At 46.3% G+C, this 26,356-nt stretch overlaps 1 protein-coding gene across 1 annotated transcript; it reads right to left on the reverse strand.

Annotated features, from left to right (window-relative positions):
• Positions 1-1,150: 1,150 nt before the first annotated feature.
• NOBOX (NOBOX oogenesis homeobox) lies at positions 1,151-24,856 on the reverse strand (the record flags this gene model as incomplete). The annotated part of the gene is made up of 9 exons (XM_081006361.1): positions 1,151-1,429; positions 3,731-4,063; positions 5,320-5,663; positions 8,780-9,050; positions 16,079-16,215; positions 17,877-17,998; positions 19,313-19,419; positions 21,213-21,953; positions 24,799-24,856. The coding sequence occupies 9 exons, from the start codon at positions 24,854-24,856 to the stop codon at positions 1,404-1,406; spliced, it is 2,139 nt and encodes a 712-aa protein (XP_080862487.1). The 3' UTR covers positions 1,151-1,403.
• Between the last annotated feature and the right edge of the window lie 1,500 nt (positions 24,857-26,356).

Consider the following 26,356-nt stretch of genomic DNA (forward strand, 5'->3'; position numbering starts at 1 on the left):
TTTCGAGGACAATCAACCATGCCTGCGTTTGGCAGAGTCAGGTCAGTTCAAGGCCAGAACGAAACACCTAGACATTCGCTTTCGGAATGTGTGCCAAAGTGTTCAGGAGGGATTAGTTGCACTGAAGTATTGTCCCTCTGCCAAGAACCTAGCTGATGGGTTCACGAAACCACTCACCTTCCAAAGACATGGGGAGTTTTGTGAAGGTCTGGGTTTGGGACGACCAAAGGTCGATTCTCCCCTCAGGCGCGAGACAAGAGGGGGTGTTGGGTGTAGTGAAGGGTTAACCTTCTGTGTCTCGAGGCTGAGAGGAGGCGCTTACAAGGGAAGTAAGCCAGGACGTGACGAAAGCAGCTTGGAATGCTGTGAGCTGAGTGAAAAGTGAAAGCAGCTTTGCTACGCAGCTGCTGAGAGAGACAGGTCGCAAAATGCAACTTGAATCAGATGGACTGTAAATATGCTATTTTTGAGCAAATAAAGTGCTACTAGGAAAGAAGAAACGTGTGGGACGTCTTTTACTGCCCTTCCGACACGGACGCTGTGCAATTCTGCTAATTGCTTTACGACCTGCAGAGGCCCGCAGGGGGAAGTGTGCTGGACGACAAGAGTAAAGCAATAAATCTACCTAACAGATACTTTGAACAAGTTACTGTATTTAGCTGACAGAGAGTCAGAAGTCTTCGTTTTTCCCTTTACTTTTTCTTTCTTCTGTTTTTCTTCTTCATCTCCCTTTCCTTTCCTTTCCTTTCCTTTGCTCCTGTTTCTGTTTAGATTAGATTTTCTTTTCTTTTATTCTGGTATATTGTCAAAATATACTTTGTTTAGGGTATAAACTTTTGTATATCTTTAGCTGTATATCAATGAAAATAAAATGTTGAAGAAAAGAAAGCAAGGAGGTCAATTCCCCCTTCCTTGTGCTCTGTTTGGAACATAGGGCGGAGGAGCAAGACTCAGAGCTGTCAGAATGGGCAGTAAGCCATGAGCGCCAATGACTTAGTGGGGCAAAATTCCTGGTAGCAAAACTAATGAAGATGAACACACCAATCTCAGGGCTCCCTATAGCAGATTGACAACTGCAGGAATCCTACTCATCAGGGACGAAGACAAATTTGGATGTATCAAGAACAAAAAGCCATGTTCCATGCAAAACAAAGGGCTGAATTTGTTTTATTGAAAGATGTTTCACTGCTTCCTTCCTCAGCAGAGCAATAATAATAAATTAAATAATAACAATTGAGCCAATCCTGTTATTTCCTCTTTTTACTCTTTTGGGGTGCTGAATTTCACAAAGTACATTCTTTTCTGTTTATCTCCAAGAGAAGGTTTAAAAACAACAAAGTCATAATATTTTTTTTTCTCTCAACCCCCTTGTTTTCCACGAGGAAGCCTGAGTCAGTTCTGAGTCAGTTCTTGCTGTCTTCAGGGAAATCTGGAAAGATAAAGATCAGAATAATCTTGTGAAGTCATTGTCTAGGAAAGGAGGTAGAGGTTAAAAAAAACACCACCTTGCAAAAACCACTTTTGCTAGCCACCAGAGAGTTGTGTTTCTTATTTCCCAAATGTTGCCAGATATCAGAGTCCTCTTGGGGCATATACTAGCCTTCTTGAGTCTAGAGCCCTCCACCCGCGTTATTGCTACCAGGCCAGAATGGTAAGGGGGTAGTCCGGAGCAGGAATTGAGTATCTAGAACAGCAGTTCCAGAAGGGGGAACAGTGACTCATTTCATCTCGGGTCATGGGAACCTTGTGGGGTCACCAGCATACAATAGAGTGACCCACAATGAGAAGATGGCTGTTTGGGAACTGGCCACCAAAGGAAGCATTTGCTTATCAGCTCATTTCAGAGCTTCAGCTCTACTGTTTTCCCCCATGAGAAGAAGGGAAGTAGTTTAAGCAGAAAAGGCTCTCTTACAGCTACTAGGAGCATCGTTTTTGTAGCCCTTTAAACATGCCCCTTTAGCACCATCCCTTGCTATATTTGATCATGTCCCAGCTTTTAAAGAAACACATAGCTTTAACCTAAATTATGCAATGACATTATGTGTAGTTGTAACTCCAACCGCAGAGAAAATGTTACTGTGCCTCACCCATACTACAAAGGAAAATCCAAAAAAAAGGCAACATTTACTTTTGGGAACTTTCAGTTAAACTTGGGGTATTACCTTGGTATTATCACTGACCCTAATATTAGTACAGTGGACGCTCGGATTGCAAACTTGATCCGTGTGGAATGCACGTTCACAACCCGCAACGTTTGCAACCTGCAGCGGCACGTCTGTGCACACGCGGGTTGCGATTTGGCACTTCTGCGCATGTGCAAAGCGTGATCTAGCGCTTCTGTGCATGTGTGACCTCCAAAACCCGGAAGTAACTCGTTCCGGTACTTCTGGGTTTCGGCGGGTCTGTAACCCGAAAAAATGCAACCTGAAGCGTCTGTAACCCGAGGTATGACTGTATTCCTCAGCTGACCATGGCTGCTTGCTGTCGCCAGTACACTTTTTTCATATAACCCACATTTTCAGAGCACATAAAGAATGAATTGACACAAGATTTTGGAGTGGGGTGGGTTGAAGCATCAACACAATCCCATTTGTGGATCAGAGGTGGTGGGAGCTCCAAGCAAGAATGCCCTATCAGCATGGATTTGAGGAACCACACTTAAAGGATTTCAGAAGGATGGCAGGGACAGGACTATCTAGCTGACCGGGAGGTGCAACTTTCTGCCCAGAGCCTCAAGCCAACAAGAACATTTCAGCTCCTTCCTAGAAGGCCTTCTGTATGGGCAGCACAATCTTGGATGCCCAAGAAAATTGAGGACTAAATGCCATAAACTAACAAATGCCTTGAATCCTTATGCATCTAAAATAGGATGTTCCACCGAGTAACAATTTGGGATTTCACTTGGTGGAACTGTGGAGGAGGGTAGGGATCCTGGTCTTCCACTCCCAGTCCACAACTTCTCCTTTGTGGGGCACAAGGATAGCCCTCCTTGCCACTCAAAAGCTTTCCACCTGGGACTCCTTTGCTTCCAGAAACCAACTTTGCTACTGTGGATGAGTAGGAACTCTCATGTTTTGTCTCAAAAACAGCTTGCAAAAAAGAGCTTGGGCTCTTCCCAGCACTCAAGAAAAATGCTAAAAACATACTCACCTGCCCTTACAATCTCATGTGAGGGAGGATCAAGGGGGACTGCAAGCCCCTGACCCTTGCTTGCAAGGTGGAATGGAGTGACAGGCAGCCGAAGGTTCTCTCCTGAGGGTCCAGGAAAAGTGCTGCTGGGGGGTCAACACTCCATCCTTTGAGGGAGGTATGGGGTCGCCCAAAGGGGGTGGCCTTTGGCCCCAACAGCAGTTTATCTTGCTACCTTCTAGTTTTCCTTTCACTGCCTGCTTCACCTCCCATTTCCACAAGATGGGTTTTTATTTCACTCTTGGGACAACAGTGAAGCAGAGGTTGTGAGCATCATCAAGACCTCCTTGAGGTGTGCTATGTGCACCTCAGTTCTGCTCCCAACAACTCAAAAAACAACTTCAAAACCATTTCCTATCCACCCTCTTCTCCTACTACAGCCTAATTCTGAATGGCTCCACTACCATTTTGCTCTTTAAATAAACCAACCAACCATTGGGAGATGCAACCACAGCTCTCACACCATCACACCTAGTGTAGTGCCTTCATTTTAATGCTTCATTCCAGACTACCTCATTATGACCACGTGACTAAGACTCACCAGAAATATTCTCTTCCTCTTTGGGGATTTTGTCCATATCAGAGTCCTCCTCAAGTAGCGCCATGTGTTGTGTCTGCGACTGGTGGTCCAGGTTTGAATTGAGATCTGCCATTTGCTCAGTAGGGAGCAAGAGAGCAGCATACCCTGGCCCTTCTGCTTTGGGCAGCTGCAGCAGACAAGGACTGGGAGGCCCACTCTGGTTCTGAAGGTTCTGTGCCTGCTCAGCTGAATAACATCCCCCTCCTGAGCCGGAAAACTGCATTTGTGAGCAAAGTTGATTGGAAAATGGAACTCCTTGCATACACAATTCATTCCAAGGCACAGGGATATAGCCTGGGTGAAGGCAGAAGCGAAAAAAGGAGAAGAGAAAGGCAGGGGGGGGGGGAGAAAAGAAAGAATTCCTTTATGCTGTTTCAGCCACTGTGGGATTTTAAAGTGTTTTTACCACGAGCAACAGGGAGGCAGGTGGCGCTGTGGGTTAAACCACAGACCCTAGGGCTTGCCGATCAGAAGGCTGGCAGTTCAAATCCCCGCGACGGGGTGAGCTCCTGTTGCTCGGTTCCAGCTCCTGCCAACCTAGCAGTTCAAAAGCACCTCAAAGTTCATGTAGATAAATAGGTACCACTCTGGCGGGAAGGTAAATGGCATTTTCGTGCGCTGCTCTGGTTTCGCCAGAAGCGGCTTAGTCATGCTGGCCACATGACGTGGAAGCTGTACGCCGGCTCCCTCGGCCTATAGAGCGAGATGAGCGCCGCAACCCCAGAGTCAGCTACAACCGGACCTAATGGTCAGCAGTCCCTTTACTTTTACCACGAGCAACAGTTTAAGTCATGCTAATCCTTTGAATAAAAATTTGGGTGTTTTAGAAGAAGGCCTGCACCGCTGCTGCAGTTTGCCACAGAAAGACCCTTTTTAAAAAGTTCTGCATTTAAAATATATATCCACTAAGGATGACTGGAGAAATAAACTAACTGAATTTATAGAACTGGCAGGATTAACTGCAGTAATAAGGTACCAATCAAACCCAAAAATAAAAATACAATGGAAATTGTCTGAAGATTATATGTCCGTGCACAGCTCAAAAACTAACACGTTGATGTGTTTGGATTAATGTTGGTAAAGCTGGTTAAAATAAGCAGTAAGTTAAAAGAGTTAAGAAATATAAATTTAGATGAAAATTGCAATGCGAAATATTATATTAATATATAGGAGGGTGAGGGACGGTGGAGGGAAGTCACAAGGATGTTTTAATGTCTGCAATTTAAGGTGGTAGGGTAATATGAATTTTGTTTCGTGCCTATGTGTTTGTTTGTTTGTAAATAAAAAATTTCTAATAATAAATAAAATAAAATAAAATAATAAATAAATAAATAAAAAGTTCCACGTTTAAAAAGCCTTTTGTAACTGCTGTGTTAAATTGCTGGCAGTGGTGCAGCCACCTCACCCAGAATGCTGGTGAGGGCCCCTTCTGAGCCTTAGGACCTTCCGACAGTGTTTAATCCGGTCAACTGCTGACAGCGCCTCCAATGGCATCTCTCCCTTAATAAGGAATCAATTAAGTTGGGCGGAATTCCATTTGAGGTACTCACCCGAGTTCCCGGCTGGTGGCTGTATTAGGAGCTGTCCTCCTGCGTGGTTCTGCAGGTAGCCCTGAGAATCTTCTGTTGCTCCATAGGTTACAAGTCCCCCATTGCTAGGCATGGGGAGAAAAGCTGTGGTGGATTTACCAGGCATAGCTGGCGTGAGGCCGACACTGGAAAATGCAGCGCCAGCAAGGTGAACTGGGCCATGGTGCAACTGGGACACCTGGTGCTGAGGATACTGGCTGAACTGGTAAACCCCAGGCTGGCTATTTGGGTGGTAATATGGGGTCTCTAGGTTAGCAGTAGGTTCCAGCTGTTCAGGGTAACTGCAATTCATAGGAGCATCGACGCTGGAGGAAAGAAACAGTTCACAAGTCATTGTTAAGAATTATAACCCACTCCACAAGATATGAGGACAAATAACTGGGGTTTCTTTGGCAGGGGGGAAGCACATGTTCCAATATACAGTCATACCTTGGAAGCCAAACACCTCGGCACTCGCACATTTTGGCTCCTAAACGCCCCAAACCCAGAAATGAGTGTTCCGGTTTGCGAACGTTCTTCGGGAGCCAAACGTCGGACACAGCTTCCGATTGGGTGCAGGAGCTTCCTACAGCCAACTGGAAGCCCCACCTTGGTTTCTAAACATTTTGGAAGTCGAATGGACTTCCAGAATGGATTCTGTTCAGCTTCCAAGGTACGACTGTATTGAAAATGCAAATACTCACAAAGCATCCATTTTTGAAATGTTTCGGGGGGGGGGGGACACCCCTCACATGCCCAAATACAAATATTTTACATTGCCTCCAAATGAAGTTCAAGATACAGTGGTACTTCGGCTTATGAACTTAATCCGTTCCAGAAGTCCGTTCTTAAACTGAAACCATTCTTAAACCGAGGCACGCTTTCCCTAATGAGGCCTCCCACTACTGGTGCCCTTCCACCTTCGGATTCCGTTCTTAGACCGAGGTAAAGTTCACAAACCAGGACACTACTTCCAGTTTTGCGGAGTTCGTAAACCGAATTGTTTGTAAACAGGGCTGTCTGAGAATCCTCCGGAAAAATAATCTCTCAAAGGACCTGTTGATGGCATTTTACCATTGTACTGTTGAGAGTGTATTAACTTATGGTCTGTGTGTGGGGTTTGGGAGCTGCACGGTCAGGGGGAAAACAATGCTGTCCAGGGTTGTAAAAACTGTGGAGAGAATAATTGGGTGTACTATTCCCACCTTGGATCAAATCTACGCTTCCAGGTGCCATAAGAAAGCTGCAGAGATAGTGCAGGATAGTGCGCACCAAGGAAATGATCTCTTTCAGCTTCTGCCTTCTGGAAGAAGGTACAGGGTTATAAAGACTAGGACTAGCCGCCTGAGAAACAGTTTCTATCCAAATGCAATTTTGGTTTTAAACACAGTGTAAGGTAGTCTCTATGGGAGTATATTGTATTTAATTATGGGGTATCAGAGTTTTTAGGGGGCTAACCAGACTGGGATAGCAGGCTTGTTGGTTTTTGAATGTCTGATGTAGATATTTTCAATTTCGTTGTTCTGGATGGGACAATGACAATAAAGATTATCGTAACATATCTTAAACCGAAGTCCCACTGTATGGCATAGCCCAAGTGAAGCGGAGTTCCAGAGCTGAAAAACAGTCAGTGAGAACACTCGCATTCATGCCTTTGTTTGAATTTTGTCTGCCATGAAACAAGGGGCCACTTAGGGGTTTGACTAGAGCACCCTTGAGGTCCCTCGTGCCACACTTGACTTCAGAACACATGCAAAGTTTGCAGTGCGTGCCTGGTGGATCTGCAGCTTCTTAAACCTTGTTGTTTAGTCGTGTCCGACTCTTCGTGACCCCATGGACCAGAGCACGCCAGGCACCCCTGTCTTCCACTGCCTCCCGCAGCTTGGTCAGACTCATGTTTGTCGCTTCAAGAACACTGTCCAACCATCTCGTCCTCTGTCATCCCCTTCTCCTTGTGCCCTCCATCTTTCCCAACATCAGGGTCTTTTCCAGGGAGTCTTCTCTTCTCATGAGGTGGCCAAAGTATTGGAGCCTCAGTTTCAGGATCTGTCCTTCCAGTGAGCATCCAGGGCTGATTTCCTTAAGAATGGATGTGTCTGATCTTCTTGCAGTCCATGGGACTCTCAAGAGTCTCCTCCAGCACCATAATTCAAAAGCATCAAGTCTTCGGCGATCAGCCTTCTTTATGGTCCAGCTCTCACTTCCATACATTACTACTGGGAAAACCATGGCTTTAACTTAAACCTTGCTCCCTTAGAACCATTCCAAACTAAGTTCTATCACTGTCTGCTAGGGATCCCTTCTTGTGTGTCTAACATAGCTGTCTGCCTGGAGGTCAGGCAAATCCCTGTTAGAGCCCGGATATGTATTCTGAAGATCCATTATCGGTTAAAACTTATCTTTTTCCCTGTTGGGTTGGCACCCTTAACCCTACAGGATTCCTACCAATCCAAATGGAAAGCTACACTGCATGAAAAGCTAAGAGGCATGGGGTTTTCCCCACAGGCCCTGATAGCTGTAGGTTATGAGAAAGCTAGAGCAATAATCCGCTGATGAATTTGGGATGTGGAACTGCAATGCCATGTGAGCGAGATGAATAAACACCCAGCAATAAAAGATAATGGGAGAGGATTTACCCCAGCAAATTAGTTGTCAAAATTACAAATACCTAAATAACGACAGTCATTTACGCTCACTAGATTCAACAAGCTGCCATCTGCCTTGTTGCAGGGCAGATTCGAGGGTAAACCATACGCGGAATGAGTCTGCCCCTGCGGCTTGATGGAGGTAGAAACTGTCTCTCATGTCTTGTTACGCTGCTGTTTCTACGGGGATATACGCTCGGCATTTATCATCCCTGCTATACAAAAATCTTCAAATGGGTCCGAACTTCAATGTCTAAAATCCCTGGTAGAGGACAAGGATCCTGAGATCACGTTAAGGGTAGCTAAATTCTGTGTGATTGCCAAAAAACTTAGGGAACAAGCTGTGCTATCATAATGATTAAGGCCTTAAATGATAATTTTAGGTTATATGTTAGTGACTAAGTTTTAATTTATATATTTTTTAACTGTTGCTATATCTGTATTGTCCCTGTTATACCTAATTGCAAATTCAAATGTATCCCTATCGTGTTTTATGACTTCCTTGATATTGTATGTGGGCTGGAACTGGTCTGTGACCAAAATAAGAAATTCAAATTCAAATGCCTGGTGGGTGGGGGTAAGAAAGTCCTGCAAAGTTCATCCACTCATAGATGATGCACTCACAGTGGATGGTAAATTTGGAACGCAAATAAAGACAACCAATTTTGTGGGACAGGAAGAAAGCCAACAGCTATGGGAATACAACTTAGCCTTTTTATCTTGGGTGGCAAATTAATCTAGATGAACTCTGAGGTGAGGTGCCTTCACCTGACTCCCACCAGGCTCACTTCTCTTACCTTTGGTTCTGGATGCTGTAGGCAAAGACCTCACTGCAGCTACTTTCCTGGCTAGAAGGACTATATTCACTGCTGGGAGTATCCAGCATCAGTGGAAGAATGTGGTTGTTTGGGTTAAACACCATGCTGAATGGGAGGCTGGCTCTACGAATGGGTGGAGGACTTGGAACAGGAGGAAAGATTTCTTTCTTGAAGGAACTGAACATGCCCTGGGAGATGTCTTTCGTCTGGACGGAGTCATATGTGGTTGTTCTGCCAGCAACAGAGTCGGCTGTAAAGGAAAAAGGAAGAACACGTTATATAAGAGAGGTTGACAGCAGGGGTGAGGGGACCAAGTGGAAAGGAAACAGAAGATTCAGGGGTGAAAGAGTGCAGGGAAAGAGTCAAAAGATGATGGAATCCGGAAAAAGGGTTTGCAGGTATGATACAATGCTGTTGCCTGCTTCCTAGGACAGTTGTTCTCAAGTTCACATTACATTTTCCAGGTTTGGACCCAAGCTCTTTAAAGCCTACTCCTCAATGTGTGGATGTGACAAACAGGCCTTTCTGAGCATGTGTATCATGCAAGAAGGACGCGGGTGGCACTGTGGGTTAAACCACAGAGCCTAGGACTTGCTGATCAGAAGGTCGGTGGTTCGAATCCCCATGACGGGGTGAGCTCCCGTTGCTCAGTCCCTGCTCCTGCCAACCTAGCAGTTCGAAAGCACGTCAAAGTGCAAGTAGATAAATAGCTACCGCTCCAGCGGGAAGGTAAACGGCGTTTCTGTGGGCTGCTCTGGTTCGCCAGAAGCGGCTTAGTCATGCTGGCCACATGACCCAGAAGCTGTACGCCGGCTCCCTCGGCCAGTAAAGAGAGATGAGCGCTGCAACCCCAGAGTCGGCCACCACTGGACCTAATGGTCAGGGGTCCCTTTACCTTTACCTTTATCGTGCAGGAATGACACACTTGTATCATGCATCAACATCATCTGGGAGCCACTGTTGAATTCAGCTCCCCGTGGTGTGAACCCTCAGCAACAAATCTACGTTTGCCTCTGCATAATGTGTGGTGTGACCCTCAGGCATTGTACTGAGAACAAGCATCTTGGCTTGTTTCGCATTCAGTTTAAGAACCACCTTTCCAGTTTGTTAATTGCATATGCTGATGCACAGCCTAGGAGATCGTGTCAAAACAAGTCAAAGGGAACGTGAGTCACATCACACCCTTCTCCAGAAGAGCAAACGGGATTGTGGGAGAGTCCGGATTCCTCTGGAGTTGCTTGTGTGGTTCCACAATTACATCTGTCTGACGTTAGTGACACTTCACCTGTCCCAGCACAGAAGAGGTTTCCCCGATACTGGGTGCAAGTTTCATCACGGCAGGGAAGGGGAACAATGAGCCTGACAGAGACAGGGCACGGAGTAAATTCACAGTTGACACCTATGGGGATCCAGTTATCTTTCCTTCAACAGGTGCCATCCTGACAGCACCAACAAAAACACAAAACTTCTGTGTCAGCCTTCTACAACACCACAGTCCAGATGCTCCCCAACAACGATGAGGTGTAAATTGCTGCATAGCTTTTCAAGGGCTCCTTCCTAAATCTCGTAAAAACAACAACAACCAGCTCTTACTGGTTTGGGTGTCAATACTGTCTCCATGGAAGTGAATGAGAAAACTGAAAAACTAAGAACATAAGGTAGCTCCTATAATAGTTCTTATCATACTGACAGACGCATAAACCACCTTTTCTCTTAAAAGACCAGAGAGGGGAAAGGACCAATATTTTTACTATTACAATAATAGGCAAACTACTCACTTTTCTTAATATCATTACAAATAGTATTAGGGGGTCAAAAGTACTCCACAAGCACATGAAACTGCTTTACAAAAATTGTTAAACTCCCTCCCCCCCCCCCCCGCCATTAGAACCTTCCTTATTACCCTGCAAAACTGGTGTTCATCACAGAGTTCAAACTGAGCAAAAATTACTATTTCAGGTTTTGGGAACCATTTCAGCCTCTATTGTGAGACTCTTTAATAGCCTTACAATTGATTAACATGAGAGTCATTCAGTGGAAGGTGACAATGTTGTTCGAACCCACAGAATACAACATAATATTTTGTCCATATTGCAATTCCAAGACACCGATCCCCCTTGCTGTTCTGACTTCGCTTTGCTGGAGAGGCGCTGCACAGAGAGGGAGAGAATTTTTTTTTCTTGTTCTCCTCCTCTAAAACTAGGTGCGTCTTATGGTCAGGTACATCTTATAGGGCGAAAAACACGGTACATAAAGAGCTTTGCTGGAGATGGAGAGAGGCAGCCTTAGAACTGGTTGAGGCTGCTGCTACTGATACCAAGAAAATGGGGGGGGGGGGGGAGTCCGCTCTGTGCATGGGTATTCAGTCTGGTGCCTCCCGTTCTCTTGCCCAGGTGGCTACCTTGCGCAAAGGCAGTAGTGTGACCTGGGCCATGGAGGCCAGGTTTTGCTCCCCATCCCTTTATTTTTGAGGCAGAGCAGTGGCATGTTTGGTCTGAAGCTCATTTTATGTGTGCATTGGGGTAGGGCTGTTTTCACTTTGTTGGCTGATTGACTTTTCCCTGGCCTTGAAGTAACACCCTGCTTGGTCCTGAATGAGGTAACTGTGGCCCTGAAGGACCAGGTGCACAGCCTGGGAGTCATTTTGGACTCACAGCTGTCCATGGAGGCGCAGGTCAATTCTGTGTCCAGGGCAGCTGTCTACCAGCTCCATCTGGTATGCAGGCTGAGACCCTACCTGCCCGCGGACTGTCTCGGCAGAGTGATGCATGCTCTAGTTATCTCTCACTTGGACTACTGCAATGCGCTCTACGTGGGGCTACCTTTGAAGGTGACCCAGAAACTACAACTAGTCCAGAATGCAGCAGCTAGACTGGTGACTGGGAGTGGCCACCGAGACCATATAACACTGGTCTTGAAAGACCTACATTGGCTCCCAGTACGTTTCTGAGCACAGTTAAAAGTGTTGGTGCTGACTTTTAAATCCCTAAACAGCCTCGGTCCAGTATACCTGAAGGAGCGTCTCCACCCCCATTGTTCAGCCAAGACACTGAGGTCCATCTCCAAGGGCCTTCTGGCGGTTCCCTCACTGCGAGAAGCCAAGTTACAGGGAACCAGGCAGAGGGCCTTCTCGGTAGTGGTGCCCACCCTGTGGAGCGCCCTCCCATCAGATGTCAAGGAAATAAACAAGTGACGTTTAGAAGACATCTGAAGGCAGCCCTGTATAGGGAAGTTTTTAATGTTTGATGTTTTATTGTGCTTTTAATATTCTGTTGGGAGCCACCCAGAGTGGGTGGGAAACCCCAGCTAAATTAGTGTGGTATTATTGTTGTTGTTGTTGTTGTTGTTGTTGTTGTTGTTGTTGTTGTTATTTTCTGCACACTGCAGATGATGCTCAGCCTCGATCACCATGCTAGTCTGGGGCAGTGTTTTCCAATCACTATTCTGGTGAACTCTCTCTGGTGACCTGTTCTTTTCTATTCTGTGTTCCATATTTTTCTAAGTAGGAACTTAAGCGCATGCATGTGTTTATCTCCTCTACCCTCCCAATCTATTTTCCTCCCATGTCATGTTTTTTCATATTCGAAGTCTAGGGACCCGGTCTTTCTTTCTTTCCTGAAATAATCTGTATGGCAACACTTGAAGCCTTTTTTTGGCTCAAGAGTAAGATAGCAAATATTTAAATATTTGAAGCAATCCAAACTAAGATCAACTGTAAGCCACTTTATGGAGCAAACAATCTCCCAACCTACAACTTCTCTGAATTTAACCTCAGCTCATTCACAAATAACCCAGAGATGCCTTTTAAATAAAAGGACACATTCTACTCATGTAAAAACATGCTGATTCCTGGACCGTCAGTGGGCCGGATTGAAAAGGCGATTTGGCCACATCTGGCCCTTGGGCTGCCTACCCTGCCTTAAGCCAATGGCCATGGGGTGGGAACAGTGTCCCACGGCAGTACTTTCTGAAGATACTCATCCAGCTACTGGAGTCACTGAAAATCTGTCTTGTAAGCCCAACCTACGCAACTGATCCAGAAGAATACTGTGGTCAAAAACCCTCTAGGAAGTCCAGAGTATCATTCCCCCTGCCCTGATGTAAATCAACTACCAGGAAACAAAACCTGTTGCTTTCTCAAAATTATTTGGAACGGTTCCAAATAATCAGCACCATCCAAGAATACATGACTTGGAAAGGTTGCTACCTGTCCAACACTTGTTTTTCCCAGATCACTAGGAAAGCCTCATCCTTAAAAGCCTGTGTAAGATCACCATCTTCTGGTTGTTACTGACACGACAACTGAGAGTTCTGAGACTTGCTTCGCAAAAGGCGTTTCCTCCCAGCCCTGCTTGCTGCCCTAAGACAAGGAGCAGAGGAGCTTCTCTCTGCCCCAGCTGCTGAACTGGGAATTGGCAGGGACCAAGTGAAGGAAGGAGCTGCTAAGTTTTCCGTTCTCTGAGTCAGATTTGCACAACTTGTGATCTATCAAGCCCAATGAAGTTCACCAGCCTGAAAGGTGGCTAGCCTAGGGACTAAGAAAAGGAAACAATCCCTAGGGAAAATTTATCAAACAATACAGATAAGCTGCTGGCAGTACACAAAACTGCAAGGGGGTGTGTGATGTCACTGCGCCAAAGGACATTCTACGGAAGCACACTATTAGCTAGCACTATACTAAACAGAGAGACATGGGTGGCACTGTGGGTTAAGCCACAGAGCCTAGGACTTGCCGATCAGAAGGTCAGTGGTTCGAATCCCTGCAACGGGGTGAGCTCCTGTTGCTTGGTCCCAGTTCCTGCCAACCTAGCAGTTCAAAAGCACGTCAAAGTGCAAGTAGATAAATAGGTACCACTCCGGTGGGAAGATAAATGGCGTTTCCGTGCGCTGCTCTGGTTTGCCAGAAGCGGCTTAGTCATGCTGGCCACATGACCCGGAAGCTGTATGCCAGCCCCCTCGGCCAGTAAAGCGAGATGAGTGCCGCAACCCCAGAGTCAGTCACGACTGGACCTAATGGTCCCTTTACCTTTATACTGAACAGAAGCCACACTTCTCTCCCATGTGGCAGGCTGCCCTCCCAGCTCTCACCTGGACAGGTAAAGACAGCCAGTGCTTCCAAGTCCCACATACCCTCAGAGGTTTTTTGCTTTGGCTCTCTCTCTTCCCACCCCTCTCTGAACATCCCTTTCAACGCTGTCCTCAAGACACTTGGAAACCCCGAGCCAATTTGCCTCCTGAAGTGCTGCTAGTTATGAGGAACGGCTAAGGGAGCTGGGCATGTTTAGCCTGGAGAAGAGGAGGTTAAGGGGTGATATGATAGCCATGTTCAAATATATAAAAGGATGTCACATAGAGGAGGGAGAAAGGTTGTTTTCTGCTGCACCAGAGAAGCGGACACGGAGCAATGGATCCAAACTACAAGAAAGAAGATTCCACCTAAACATTAGGAAGAACTTCCTGACAGTAAGAGCTGTTCGACAGTGGAATTTGCTGCCAAGGAGTGTGGTGGAGTCTCCTTCTTTGGAGGTCTTTAAGCAGAGGCTTGACAACCATATGTCAGGAGTGCTCGGATGGTGTTTCCTGCTTGGCAGGGGGTTGGACTTGATGGCCCTTGTGGTCTCTTCCAACTCTATGATTCTATGATTCTATGATAGTTGGCCGGCTCCTGTTTCTCAGTCAGCATCTCCCACTCCAGCTGCTGATCCTCGGCTGAGAGGAAGAAGAGGAGAGCGCTTTCACTCACACCTTCAGTTTGCTCCAAGGACTCTTCACTCTTGCCAGGCATGAGCCTCAGGTAAAAAGGTAAAGGGACCCCTGACCATTAGGTCCAGTCGTGGCTGACTCTGGGGTTGCGGCGCTCATCTTGCTTTACTGGCCGAGGGAGCCGGCATACAGCTTCCGGGTCATGTGGCCAGCATGACAAAGCTGCTTCTGGCAAACCAGAGCAGTGCACGGAAACGCTGTTTACCTTCCCGCTGGAGCAGTACCTATTTATCTACTTGCACTTCATGCTTTCGAACTGCTGGGTTGGCAGGAGCCGGGACCGAGCAACGGGAGCTCACCCCGTCGCGGGGATTTGAACCGCCGACCTTCTGATCGGCAAGCCCTAGGCCCTGTGGTTTAACCCACAGCGCCACCCGCGTCCCTGAGCCTCAGTTAAGTTCCCCCTAAAAATGCTTTACATGAAGGGGCGCAGTGAAAGCCTCTTTCCTTTAGGAGTCTGGAGGGAGCAGCTACCTGGCATTTGACTACCCTGGAACTTTTGAGTTGGAAGGGACCGTGTGGGTCATCTAGTCCAAATCTCTGCAATGCAGGAACCTTTTGTGGGGCTCAAACTCACAACTCTGAGATTATCTACTGATCTATCTTCAAAGGAATATGAAAGCCAGTAACTCATTTTTGCCTTCACCAGTGAAGAAAATCTCATTGAGTTGCTTTGTAGATGCAGCCGGTTAACTTTCAGAGTTAAGAAGGGTTTACGCCGCCTCTCTCAAGCAGCCTTTACATTCTAAGTTTTTTACCCACTGTCTGATTGTGGAATTGGAACCAGATTGGATCCAGATGAAACTGAAGAGTATTTTTGTTTGCTCTTACACAGTGAAAGCAAATTTTACAGTCCTGGCTGCAAGATTTGAAAAGTCAAGGGAAGCATTCTGGAATCAGTCTTTGTCGCAGTGAGGCACAGTGGAATATGCCACAAGCAAGGAAACACGGGAGGTTTTAACCTGGGGGGGGGGCACCTGTAGCCCTCCTGATGATGCTCCCACCACCCCCAACCACAGGACCTGCTGGGAGATGAAGTCCAACAACTCAAGAAGGGTCGCAGGTTTCCCTATATTAAATGAAAGCCATGCTTTCTTTCCAGTGAACAGAGTTGCATAACAGGTCAAACACAAAGACTAGATATTTCCTTTCTAAAAGCATTACATTTGTGGAAAGTCGATGGGGAAAAACAGAGTCACAGGTAGTTACCCTGGTGTGCTCCAACATCAGCCTTTCTCTGCTGTATTCCAAGGAACAAAAGATGCGAAGAATCCTCCGTTTACAAGTTGTCTTACGGCCTTTTTCAAAAATGCCAAAGCTGTTTTACGTGCGCACCTTAAAATGTGAACGGAACAATCTTGTGTTTATCCCATGAAGATAAAGGCCTCGGTTTAGTGCTGCGCCGGGTGAGAAATAGACCTTCCACTGAGAGGGGAAGTAAAGTAGGGAAACAGGAAGTGAGGCAAGGGCCAACCCTACCCAAGTCACCAGTGCCACAAGCTGAACAGATCTCACCTGAGGAGGCGGCCAGTGGCACGGCCGATCCACTGAGCATGTTAGAATAGTTGGCATCAGGTGTGGCATCCATCATGAGTGCAGCAGGCTGATCGTGCACCATGTCAGATACGGGGGGTGCAGGCAACAGAGTTATACTGAAAGCAAAGTTTAACAGCATGATCAGGAGGAGGAAGAAGAGGAGTTTGGATTTGATATCCCGCTTTATCACTACCCGAAGGAGTCTCAAGGCAGCTAACATTCTCCTTTCCCTTCCTCCCCCACAACAAACACTCTGTGAGGTGAGTGGGGCTGAGAGACTTCAGAGAAGTGTGACTAGCCCAAGGTCACCCAGCAGCTGCATGTGGAGGAGCGGGGAATCGAACCCGGTTCACCGGATTACAAGTCCACTGCTCAACCACTGCACCAGACTGGAGGAATGGGCAGAAGGCAAAATGCAAACCTTCCCCTCGATGCTGCTTCACTTTCCATTTCCTTGTCTTCTGAGGAAAAGAGATTCTGTCGCCTTCTTTACTAAGATAATGCCTTTGCAGCTCCATTACAGAACAAGAATATTCATTTTCTCTCTTTAGCTTGGTTGGCTGATCTGTCAAATGCCCCCCCCCTCCAATTCAAACCCAAATATCACAGCTGTCGAGGCAAAATTTATCATATTTCAGGGCTGCTCTGCTGAGAGGATGTTTGGAACCAGGCAGAGGGCCTTCTCGGTAGTGGTGCCCGCCCTGTGGAATGCCCTCCCATCAGATGTCAAGGAAATAAACAACTATCCAACTTTTAGAAGACATCTGAAGGTAGCCCTGTTCAGGGAAGCTTTTAATATTTGAAGATTTATTCTGCTTTTAATGTTCTGTTGAAAACTGCCCAGAGTGGCTGGGGAAACCCAGCCAGATGGGTGGGGTAGAAATAATAAAATTATTATTATTATTATTATTATTATTATTATTATTATTATTAGGAGGCATTGGGGAAGGGGGAAGAGAGGCAATAAGGATAAGGATACAGGAAACAGGAAACATGGGAATTGATAAAAAGCTGTACAGGAATCCAAAGCCACACCCCTATAATACTGGCAAGAGTTGGGGGTAATAAATTTGGGAGGGGGGGGGAGGCAGTATAAAAGCAAGGATTTGTTGTATTCCATAAGAGTTGCTTTAAGAAAGCTTATTTTAATTTCACACAATTTCCAGAGAGAAAAATCACTTAGCGTAACTCATAAGGCAGTTCTATTTTGAAGGGGGGTGCATCATAAATTTGGAAAGGAACTGATGGGAAAAAGCATTTTTTGTCAACTTCCTCTCATCGCACATTTTGTCTGTTGTTTAAACACCTATACCTTTTAGTTATATCTTCTGTAACTCACAAAAACCTGTATTTTAAAACATATTTGCAATTAACAAAAACCAAATACTCTTTAAAAACTGAATTGTATTTGGGTACCTAGAATGTAGACTTCTGGCTACAGACATTTTTGTATTCCAGCACCATTAACCGAAAGTATGAAATTAAGAAAAAGGCTGTGAGAGAAAACCAACGCCGTCATTCATATAAGCTTCATCCTGGAGACTGGAATGTATTTTTGCCAAACTGCTAAAAGTGACCTGAGAGATTCCTCCTAGATCATAGTGTGTCCACTCATGTCAATTTTGCTCCCAAAGAAACAGGCTCTGCAAGTTTCTGTAGTTCCAAAACCTTGGAAAACCCACGTGACAAAAGAAGATTTTGCTGCCATTTGTATCACTTTCTGTTCTCTTTAAAAAACTACCATCCATCTTCAACATGAGTTGTGGAGGCTTCTCACCCTTGAGAACTTTGTTGACGGCCTATTGACAAAGCCAATGTTGCGACTGAACATTTCTTGCTGCTTTTCACCGTCAATTTTTCTGTTTTCCTCCACTTGGCTCTGCGATTCTGGAACCAGATCTAACAAAAGGGAGAGGAATCCTCAGTGAAATAAAACAAACTCCACATTTCCAACTTCTTTGTAAACCGTATGAACACCAAACTCACCATAAAATGAGAGGTCTTGTGGCAAGTTAATGCTCTTCACCAGATCACAGAACCCCCTTTCACAACACATAGAAATCAAAAGGCACCGCAAAAATATCCACCACCAACCATCCCATTTTAAAAGCCAAGCAAGGACTGAAGCTGCAATCTTGAACAAGAGCTGCTTGATGTATTGAAGTATTGGTGCTGACCTTTAAAGCCCTAAACTGCCTCGGCCCAGTACACCTGAAGGAGCATCTCCACCCCATCATTCTGCCCGGACACTGATGTCCAGTGCTGAGGGCCTTCTGGCGGTTCCCTCATTGCAAGAAGCAAAGCTACAGGGAACCAGGCAGAGGGCCTTCTCGGTAGTGGCACCCGCCCTGTGGAACGCCCTCCCATCAGATGTCAAAGAGATAAACAACTACCTGACATTCAGAAGACATCTTAAGGCAGCCCTGTTCAGGGAAGTTTTTAATGTATGACATATTAGTGTATTTTTGGTCTTTGTGGAAGCCGCCCAGAGTGGCTGGGGAAACCCAGCCAGATGGGCAGGGTACAAATAATAAATTATTATTATTATTATTATTATTATTATTATTATTATCTCTTCTTCCTCAAGCTACATGCCCCCCTCTTCTGGTAAGAAGCAGCTGGAGAAGGGCAAATTGAGTGGGGAATTGCCAGAGGTTGCTCAGTCCTTTTCCCCACTGCTACTGGTCCACCCTAGACTGCAGCCGGCTTTGGCATTTTATATATAAAAAGCTGCCACCAAAGATACGGTAGGGGGGTGGCAGTATATGTGATGGAGGATCAATTGCAATTTGGATGCTGGCCCAATCTGAATGACACACAGTTGTGATTCAACTGCTATTCACCCCCTGCTACAGAAAGGCCAACAGCAGGGGTAGGCAACCGAAGGCCCGGGGGCCAGATCCGGCCCAATCGCCTTCTCAATCCGGTCCGGGAATCAGCGTGTGTTTACATGAGTAGAATGTGTGCTTTTATTTAATAATGCATCTCTGGGTTATTTGTGGGGCATAGGAAATCGTTCATTTTTTCCCCAAAATATAGTTCGGCCCACCACATGGTCTGAGGGACGGTGGACTGGAGTTGCTGACCCCTAGCCAACAGGGGTGGAGGGAGGAATTGTAAATGCAATCCCAACAGCAGAATAATCCTTTCCCAGTGGGCTATTTTTACTATCGACCCCCCCCCAATGTTTGTTGTTCAGCAGGGAAGACTCGCCATAACACGCTGTGGGGTCACGCTGATAGCAGCAGCAATTTCGCGACGCTTCTCGCTGTCCGGATAATGGTCCTCGTGGAACGTTCTCTCCAGCTCCTCTAGCTGTTCTGGGAAGGAGGGTATCATTAAATGAAGAAGAAGAAAAAAGAGCAATGCGAAAGGGAGAAGAGGATAAGTTCAGAGTGGGGAGGAATAGTAGAAAACCCTTAAAATATTTGTATCAACACTCCTATCCTTCAAAATCAAAATACATCAAAATGTCTCAGCACACCCATGGTCTCTAACAGGAGGGCTTCTGTTCAGGGCTAGAGCCAGTCTTCCTATATAATGCTAAAGGGCTGAGGCTGGGGCTAACTGCCAGCTCTAAGCCTAATCACCGTATTGCCATATAGCTATGGAAGTGACATTACAGAAGGAGTTTTTAAAATCTCATACCCAGTGCACATTTCACTTCAACATCCCCTGGATGTCAACCACAGATAACGGGCTACATTCAGTGCTGGTCATACTCAGAGTAAGCCCATTACAATTAATAACAACTGCTAATTTAGATTCGTTAATTTCAATGAGTCTACTCTGAGTAAACCATAGTTGGATACCAGCCATCATTCTAAGATCTACGTAGCCTGCTTGACTTGCAGTTCCTTTAGATCTTTTTGCCCCCACCCTGGGGGCACTTGTGAGAGCTGCCCACAGGAGACACAGCAGAGAAATTTTAGTACAGTGGTACCTCAGGTTAAGTACTTAATTCGTTCCGGAGGTCCGTACTTAACCTGAAACTGTTCTTAACCTGAAGCACCATTTTAGCTAATGGGGCCTCCTGCTGCTGCCGCGCCACCGGAGCACAATTTCTGTTCTCATCCTAAAGCAAAGTTCTTAACCTGAAGCACTATTTCTGGGTTAGCAGAGTCTGTAACCTGAAGCATCTGTAACCTGAAGCGTATGTAACATGAGGTACCACTGTATAGCTATGAATGGGCAGAAGCGTGCCACCCCGCAAGCATACCAACCTATTTAGGCAATTAAATTTATCTACAATTTTCTTATCGTTGTTCCCTCAACATTTCAAAGGTTCTGGAAGCTTTCATGTCTGGTTTTTTTAAATGAATTTTCTTTTAACTCATCAACTACTATATTTCTGTATACCAAGCAGGTATGTAGAGATCTCTAACTGATTTTTGAGTGGCCCAGTTTCAGTTCCAAACTGATGGGCTCTCAGCTACCTGAAAGGAAGGAATACTCTGGAATTAAGAGATCTGAAGGAGGAGCTGTAATGGAATTGCAGAACGGCATTGCAAGGAGTTAAGAGATGTTGTAACACTTCTCTTATGACAGGGCACCAGCTGGCCAGGGAGCCAATTTCTTATCTATTGTTTAGTCCAGGGCAGCTGTTAGCGGGGCTTCAAAGCTCAGCGACCTGTCCAAGGAGCTCTGGTGTCTGGTCATGGGGGCCATGAGAATGTTTACGAGAGAAAGATATAAAAGTGGCTTGGAAACTCTCCTCCACCAACCTCAGCAAAGACAGAGACTGGTGAAGGTGCTACTGAACATACTAGCCATCATACTCTACTGAGCAGGGCTAAGCATTGCTTACTCTGCCTGTAGTTGAGCTATAATAAACACTTGGTACAATTCACTTTTTGATTGGGTCATTGCATTCAGACCCAGTAAAAAAAGAAGCTGCTGCTGTTGGAAACATGAGAGCTTTGAGGGACTTCAAATGGGTGCTGGTGGTTCAGGAGGCAACCGTTACCAACTCATAATCCTTCCCTGCTCCCCAGCAAAGTGTGTGAGCAAGTTACTATAACATGATCCAGCAACAGTTAACTCTAAGAAGACTGTAGCACTGAGGGCTGAGAAGGGACCATGAAGAGGGATGAATCAGCTCTTAATCGCTTACCAGCACTGTAGAACGTGCGTGTCTTCTTCTGGGCAGGTGGCGCAGGCTCCATTGGAGCTTTTGGTGGTTCTTTCTTCTCATTGGCTCCCTCCTGCTTGCCCTTGGCTGTCTGGAACGAAGAGGCTCTGGAGGACTGCTGACCTACGCAGCTGGCTGCAGCGCATCTGGCCGATCTGCGCATAGCATGGCCCAGACTTAGGTTTTGGCCCACACCCTGATTCTGTTGTGAAGTATTTGCATCCTCCAAAGCAGCCGAAGATGCTTTCAGAGAACCAGCAGTGAAAACAGCGTCACTTCTTCTTTTCACATTCCCCTTTTCCGAAACTTTAAGGCAGGATACTTCTTCTGGGATTTGTGGCTTTGGCTGATTAATGAATTCTTGGTTCAGTTCAGCTTCCGGAATAGGGGGATCAGGGTTTATATTGCTGGCATAGTTTGGCAGGTGCCTGTATATAGTGACAAAATTGAGCTGGTGACTATCCAAAGCTGACGACTGTGGAGCCAAGGACCCTGCGCCTTGTCCTATGTAACAGTCCCCTGCCTGCTCTTGCTTTGCAACATCATTCTCCCTTTCTTTCTCCAGGATCTGCCCCGTCTTTTCGTCTATAATGACGGTGTGGAGAACGGACACCACACTACTTCTGGCTCCAACCTCACTCTCAAGGTTCCCATTTTCGTCTGTGCACAACAGCGGCTCTCTAAGTCCCTTCCCCTCTTGACTCGCAAACTCCTCCATGCACACTGCAAAGCAAATGAACTGAAATGGTTATTCAAGAAAGCGAGATACAAAAGTAAGACAGGTCCCTGCTCAAGAAGTTTACAGTCAAAGTTTTAACTGTGGAAAGACAGCAATGCAAGACATAAAGTGAAGGGTAAAAATAATGCAGGCTGAGTGGGAGCAGAAATGGCTGTTTCACTTGGGAATGAAGGGTTAAACCAACAGCTTCCCAGGGGAAAATATGAACTAATGCATTTCCAATGTGCAAAAGTCAAAACAGCTTCCCGTGACATAAAAACCAATTCCTGGTTTTGTGTAATTTGTTCTAATATACATCACAAGTAGCTTACACATTCTCCATCTATTATTATGACCTGTGGAGACCTCTGTCCTTATTTCTTAAGTGTTTAGTACTGAAAAAGCAGCTTCCTTACAAAAGATGTACAACCTTCATGAAAAGACATGTCATGGGACACCTTCCTGCTCAGCCCCTGCCCCACTCCTCTTCCACCTTTATCAGTGTTGCGGTTTGTTTCCTTTCCGCTTTAATTTTGCAAATTTTTCACAACCTCTTAATGACCTCTTAATAACTGTCACAACCTCTTAATGACTGTCTTAGACATTTATTAAACCTAGATGGCTTAAAACCAACCAACCAACCACAAGACAATTCCATGGAGGAATGCTCTGTCAACGGCTATCTGTCACAATAACTAAATGGAACCTCAATGTATGCCTCCAAGCACCAGATACTTGGGTCAAACAAATGATGGCCATCATTTTCATGTGCTGCTTGTATCTGGGTTACCACAGCTGGAAACAGAACACTGACCTTTGGTTTGAACTTGCAAGGCAAGTCATTTAATACACCCTGCATACACCCAGTTTTTCCTCTTGAAGAGCTCATAAAAGTAGGGAGAGAGTATTTTATAGTGCACCGTACCTTAGATTACATTGACAGCATATGAGCCTATATTTCCCAAGGGCTTACATATGATTCCCAGGTAGCATTCAAGGCAAAATCTGCTTATCTGAAACCCACATTGTGTTTTTTCAGGCCATTTGGGGGAGCGATTAAGCTAATGTTATACTTCTTAACATCGGGAAAGGGAAGACCTATCCCTGAACTTTGTGATGCCACAACTCAGTCCATCCATGAGGGTGCAGTTGACACTTTAAACTGCCTCTGGTGTTGGACTCATGCGCAGGACGCATGTGCAGGCACCACCACATGCGAGGACCATGACAGTGGATAAAAGCTTTGTTCCTGTGAATTGGTGGTACATACATAAGGCCAATTCATCACAGGGCCACATGCCACATGCACAACATGTTAAGGATTCAGTGTCACCATGAGCATCAGTCTAGAATTTGGGGCCAAACTAGGCTTGATAGGCAGCCATGTACATGCACATCTTTCTGTTCACAATATAAAACAGGAAAGGGGTCCTAGAATCTACTGCCTAGATGAAAAAGAGTAAACAGGGAGGGGAGTGAAAACCACCCCTCCCTCACTTTTCCTTTTACTGCTTTGAGCAGCCTTCTCCCAACCCAGTTGTGATACCGGAAATGAACAAAGTGCAGGTCAAGATTTGCTTCTCTTCCCTTGCACTCCTTTTAATGCAAACAGCGTTCCAAGTCCCTGCTATGCGAAGGAAGTGGTGTGGAAGGGATGTGGATGGCTGGCCCTGACATCGAGTTTGGCCTTTATTCTCATCCCACTTAACAGGACTGAGGTGGTTTCAAGTCATTCTGATGTTTTCACATGTGAAACACAAAATAAAAAGTAAGTGCTGCCTGTTGAGTGCAGACGCTCTTTTTTCCTCTCTTTTAAAGGTGCACCACCAGCCAACCAATGTAAGAGAGGTGGGGGACACTGAACAGGCAGGGCATCTTTTCTTTCATTTTCAGGCCAGATACCAAAAGAATAAGTATTAGAACCACCCCACCCCTTATTTTTCCTGATCCCGCAAGCCTTAGATCCATAAGCATAGCTTTTGTGCTGTGCCTAAGACCTAGCAAAATAAAACTATAGGTTGCATTCACCTAAGTCTTACTCAGAGGAGATGCACTGAAATTAATAACCAAGTGAGGCCCATTGATTTCAATAGGTCTACTCCAGGTAAAACTGAATGGGATACCGCCCTCTGGGGCTTCTGCCCCTTACCATGAAACCCCATCCAGCAAGGCACCAGACTTTTCATTACAGTAATTTTCAAAGCTGTGCAAGCCAGTTTCCGCGTAGGTTTACTCAGAATCAAGATCCACTGTGATCAGTGAGATTTACTCCCATGCAAGTTTTAATACAGAAACCAGCGATAGAAACAAAATTCCGCGGCAGCTGAAGGGCACCCAGTGAATGAACCGCCCTGCCGGAGCTACCTAAGGGGGGAATTGTTTGTTTCGCTCCTTTGCAGAGCTAGGAACCAGCTCCTTGGGACGAGAAATGGAACGTCCTTCCAAGACGCCGGAGTTTGAGGCTACAACGCGCAAAGTAGAGCTTGCTCCAGAATTGGGCTTTCTGGAGGCTGCCTTGGGGTGGGAGAGAAGTGATTTACCACGTTCTTAACTAGAGCGTGTCTAAGAAGGACTTGGAGCGGGTCCCCCTTTGTGCAGAGGGGGTGTCCCCAAACGCAGCAACGGGCGGGGACAGGTGCGCTCCCCTCGGGGCTAATATTAACGCGGGCATAATTGGGCCATTACATTCTTCTATTGGCAATTAAAGATGGCAAATAAGAGCCAAGTGCGCGGGAGCTTCTAGCGCGCCGGCGAGTCCTCTCCTCCCCAGGGACACCGAAAGGGCGGCGGGAGAAGGTCCCGGAGGGCTGCTCCCCCTGCCCACCCCGGCTTCCATGGCCCCCACTTTACCCGCGTCCTGGGGCGGCGGAGCGGCCGCCGCTGCCTCCAGCTGGGCGCGCACTTCCATCTTCCGCCTCGGGCGCGGCCGCCGCTGCAGCGCAGGGAGCTTTGTAAACCGCCGCGCGCGCCGACGCCAGGCAAGCTCATCAAGGGCACCTGCGCGGCGGGTCACCCCGAGGCTCCCTTGGCCACCCCACACACGTCTATTCCGAAGCCGGCTCTCCAGAGTCTGTGCCGGATTTACCTATAGCTATACAGGGCACCACTCTCTTGGGGGCCCCCAAAAACCCAAAGGTAAAAAAACCCCTGGATGTACATTTCCAAAATAGAAGATAAATAACAAATAAAATAAAACCTACATACAGCAACAGTGTTTTGTGTTGTGTAGGCTCCTATGGTGTGAGTAACGTGTGAATAATGAGCCTGCTAGTTTGCGCCCTAAAATATCACTGGTTTGCTCATTTCTATATACAGTGGACGCTCGGATTGCGAACGTGATCCATGCACGTTTGCAACCCGCAGCTGCGCATCTGTGCATGCGCGACTGCTGAAACCTGGAAGTAACCTGGGTTTCAGTGGTCTGTAACCCGAAAAAACGCAACCTGAAGTGTCTGTAACCCGAGGTATGACTGTATAGGGTGCCTACATTCTGCATGGACTGGTTGCATGGCATGTAGGTCCATAAATTACCATATAGCATATATTCAACACAAAAAACAGTGACAATTTGTTGTTGACAAAGGACAGCTGGACATATAAAGGGCCCCATTACCTCCAGCAGCTTAGGACCTCACCAAACCTAAGTCCGGCCCTGCTTGGACTGCAACGCCCATCCCGCCCTGACCATTGGTCCTGCTGGTGAGGGAGGATGGAAGTTGGCACCCAGCAAACATCTGGGACCCTCAAGGTTGAGAAAGGCTGCGTTTGAGTGCCGGGCCAGAGAGACCAAAGTTCAAATCACTTGGGCACTGCCTCTCTCAGCCCAACCTACCTCACAGGGTGGTTGTGGAGATGAAATGGGGGGGGGGAGGCCACCTTGACTTCCTTGGGGGGGGGGGAAATATGAGTATAAGTGTGACCAATGAAATAAGTCCCGCTGTGAGGATTTCTCCCAAGGAGACCACAAATCCTTTTTTTGTTTCCAGAAGGCAGAAGTTTGTAAGGTTACGAGACTTTTCTTCACCATTTTTTTCTCTGATAAGGAGAATGTTCAGCATTAAAAAGGCAATTAAAAGATTGAGTATTGGAGCATGTGGAACTGCTGCCATCCTGCCTAGATTGGCTCCAATTCTGGGGCAGAATCTGAAATACTTAGAGGGCAGTTTCCAACAGAGTGTGTTTTGGAAAGCAACATGAAAAACATAGGAATCTCAAAGCTGGCAGAAGCAGGCTGGACACCATTTATCTCCATGTATGTTCTTTCCTAAGCAGCCTCCCTCCTTTTAAAATAAATTCCACCTTCTTCTTTCAACGAAACTTCTCTGTAGTGAGGATTTGCCCCCAGTTCAGAGTTTGCTAACTCCCCTGACCAGATACCAACTCGGATAGGGCTTGGGCGCTGTTAATA

This window comes from Podarcis pityusensis, assembly GCF_964106645.2.
Source record: "Podarcis pityusensis genome assembly, chromosome: 5".
Taxonomy (NCBI): Eukaryota; Metazoa; Chordata; class Lepidosauria; order Squamata; family Lacertidae; genus Podarcis; species Podarcis pityusensis.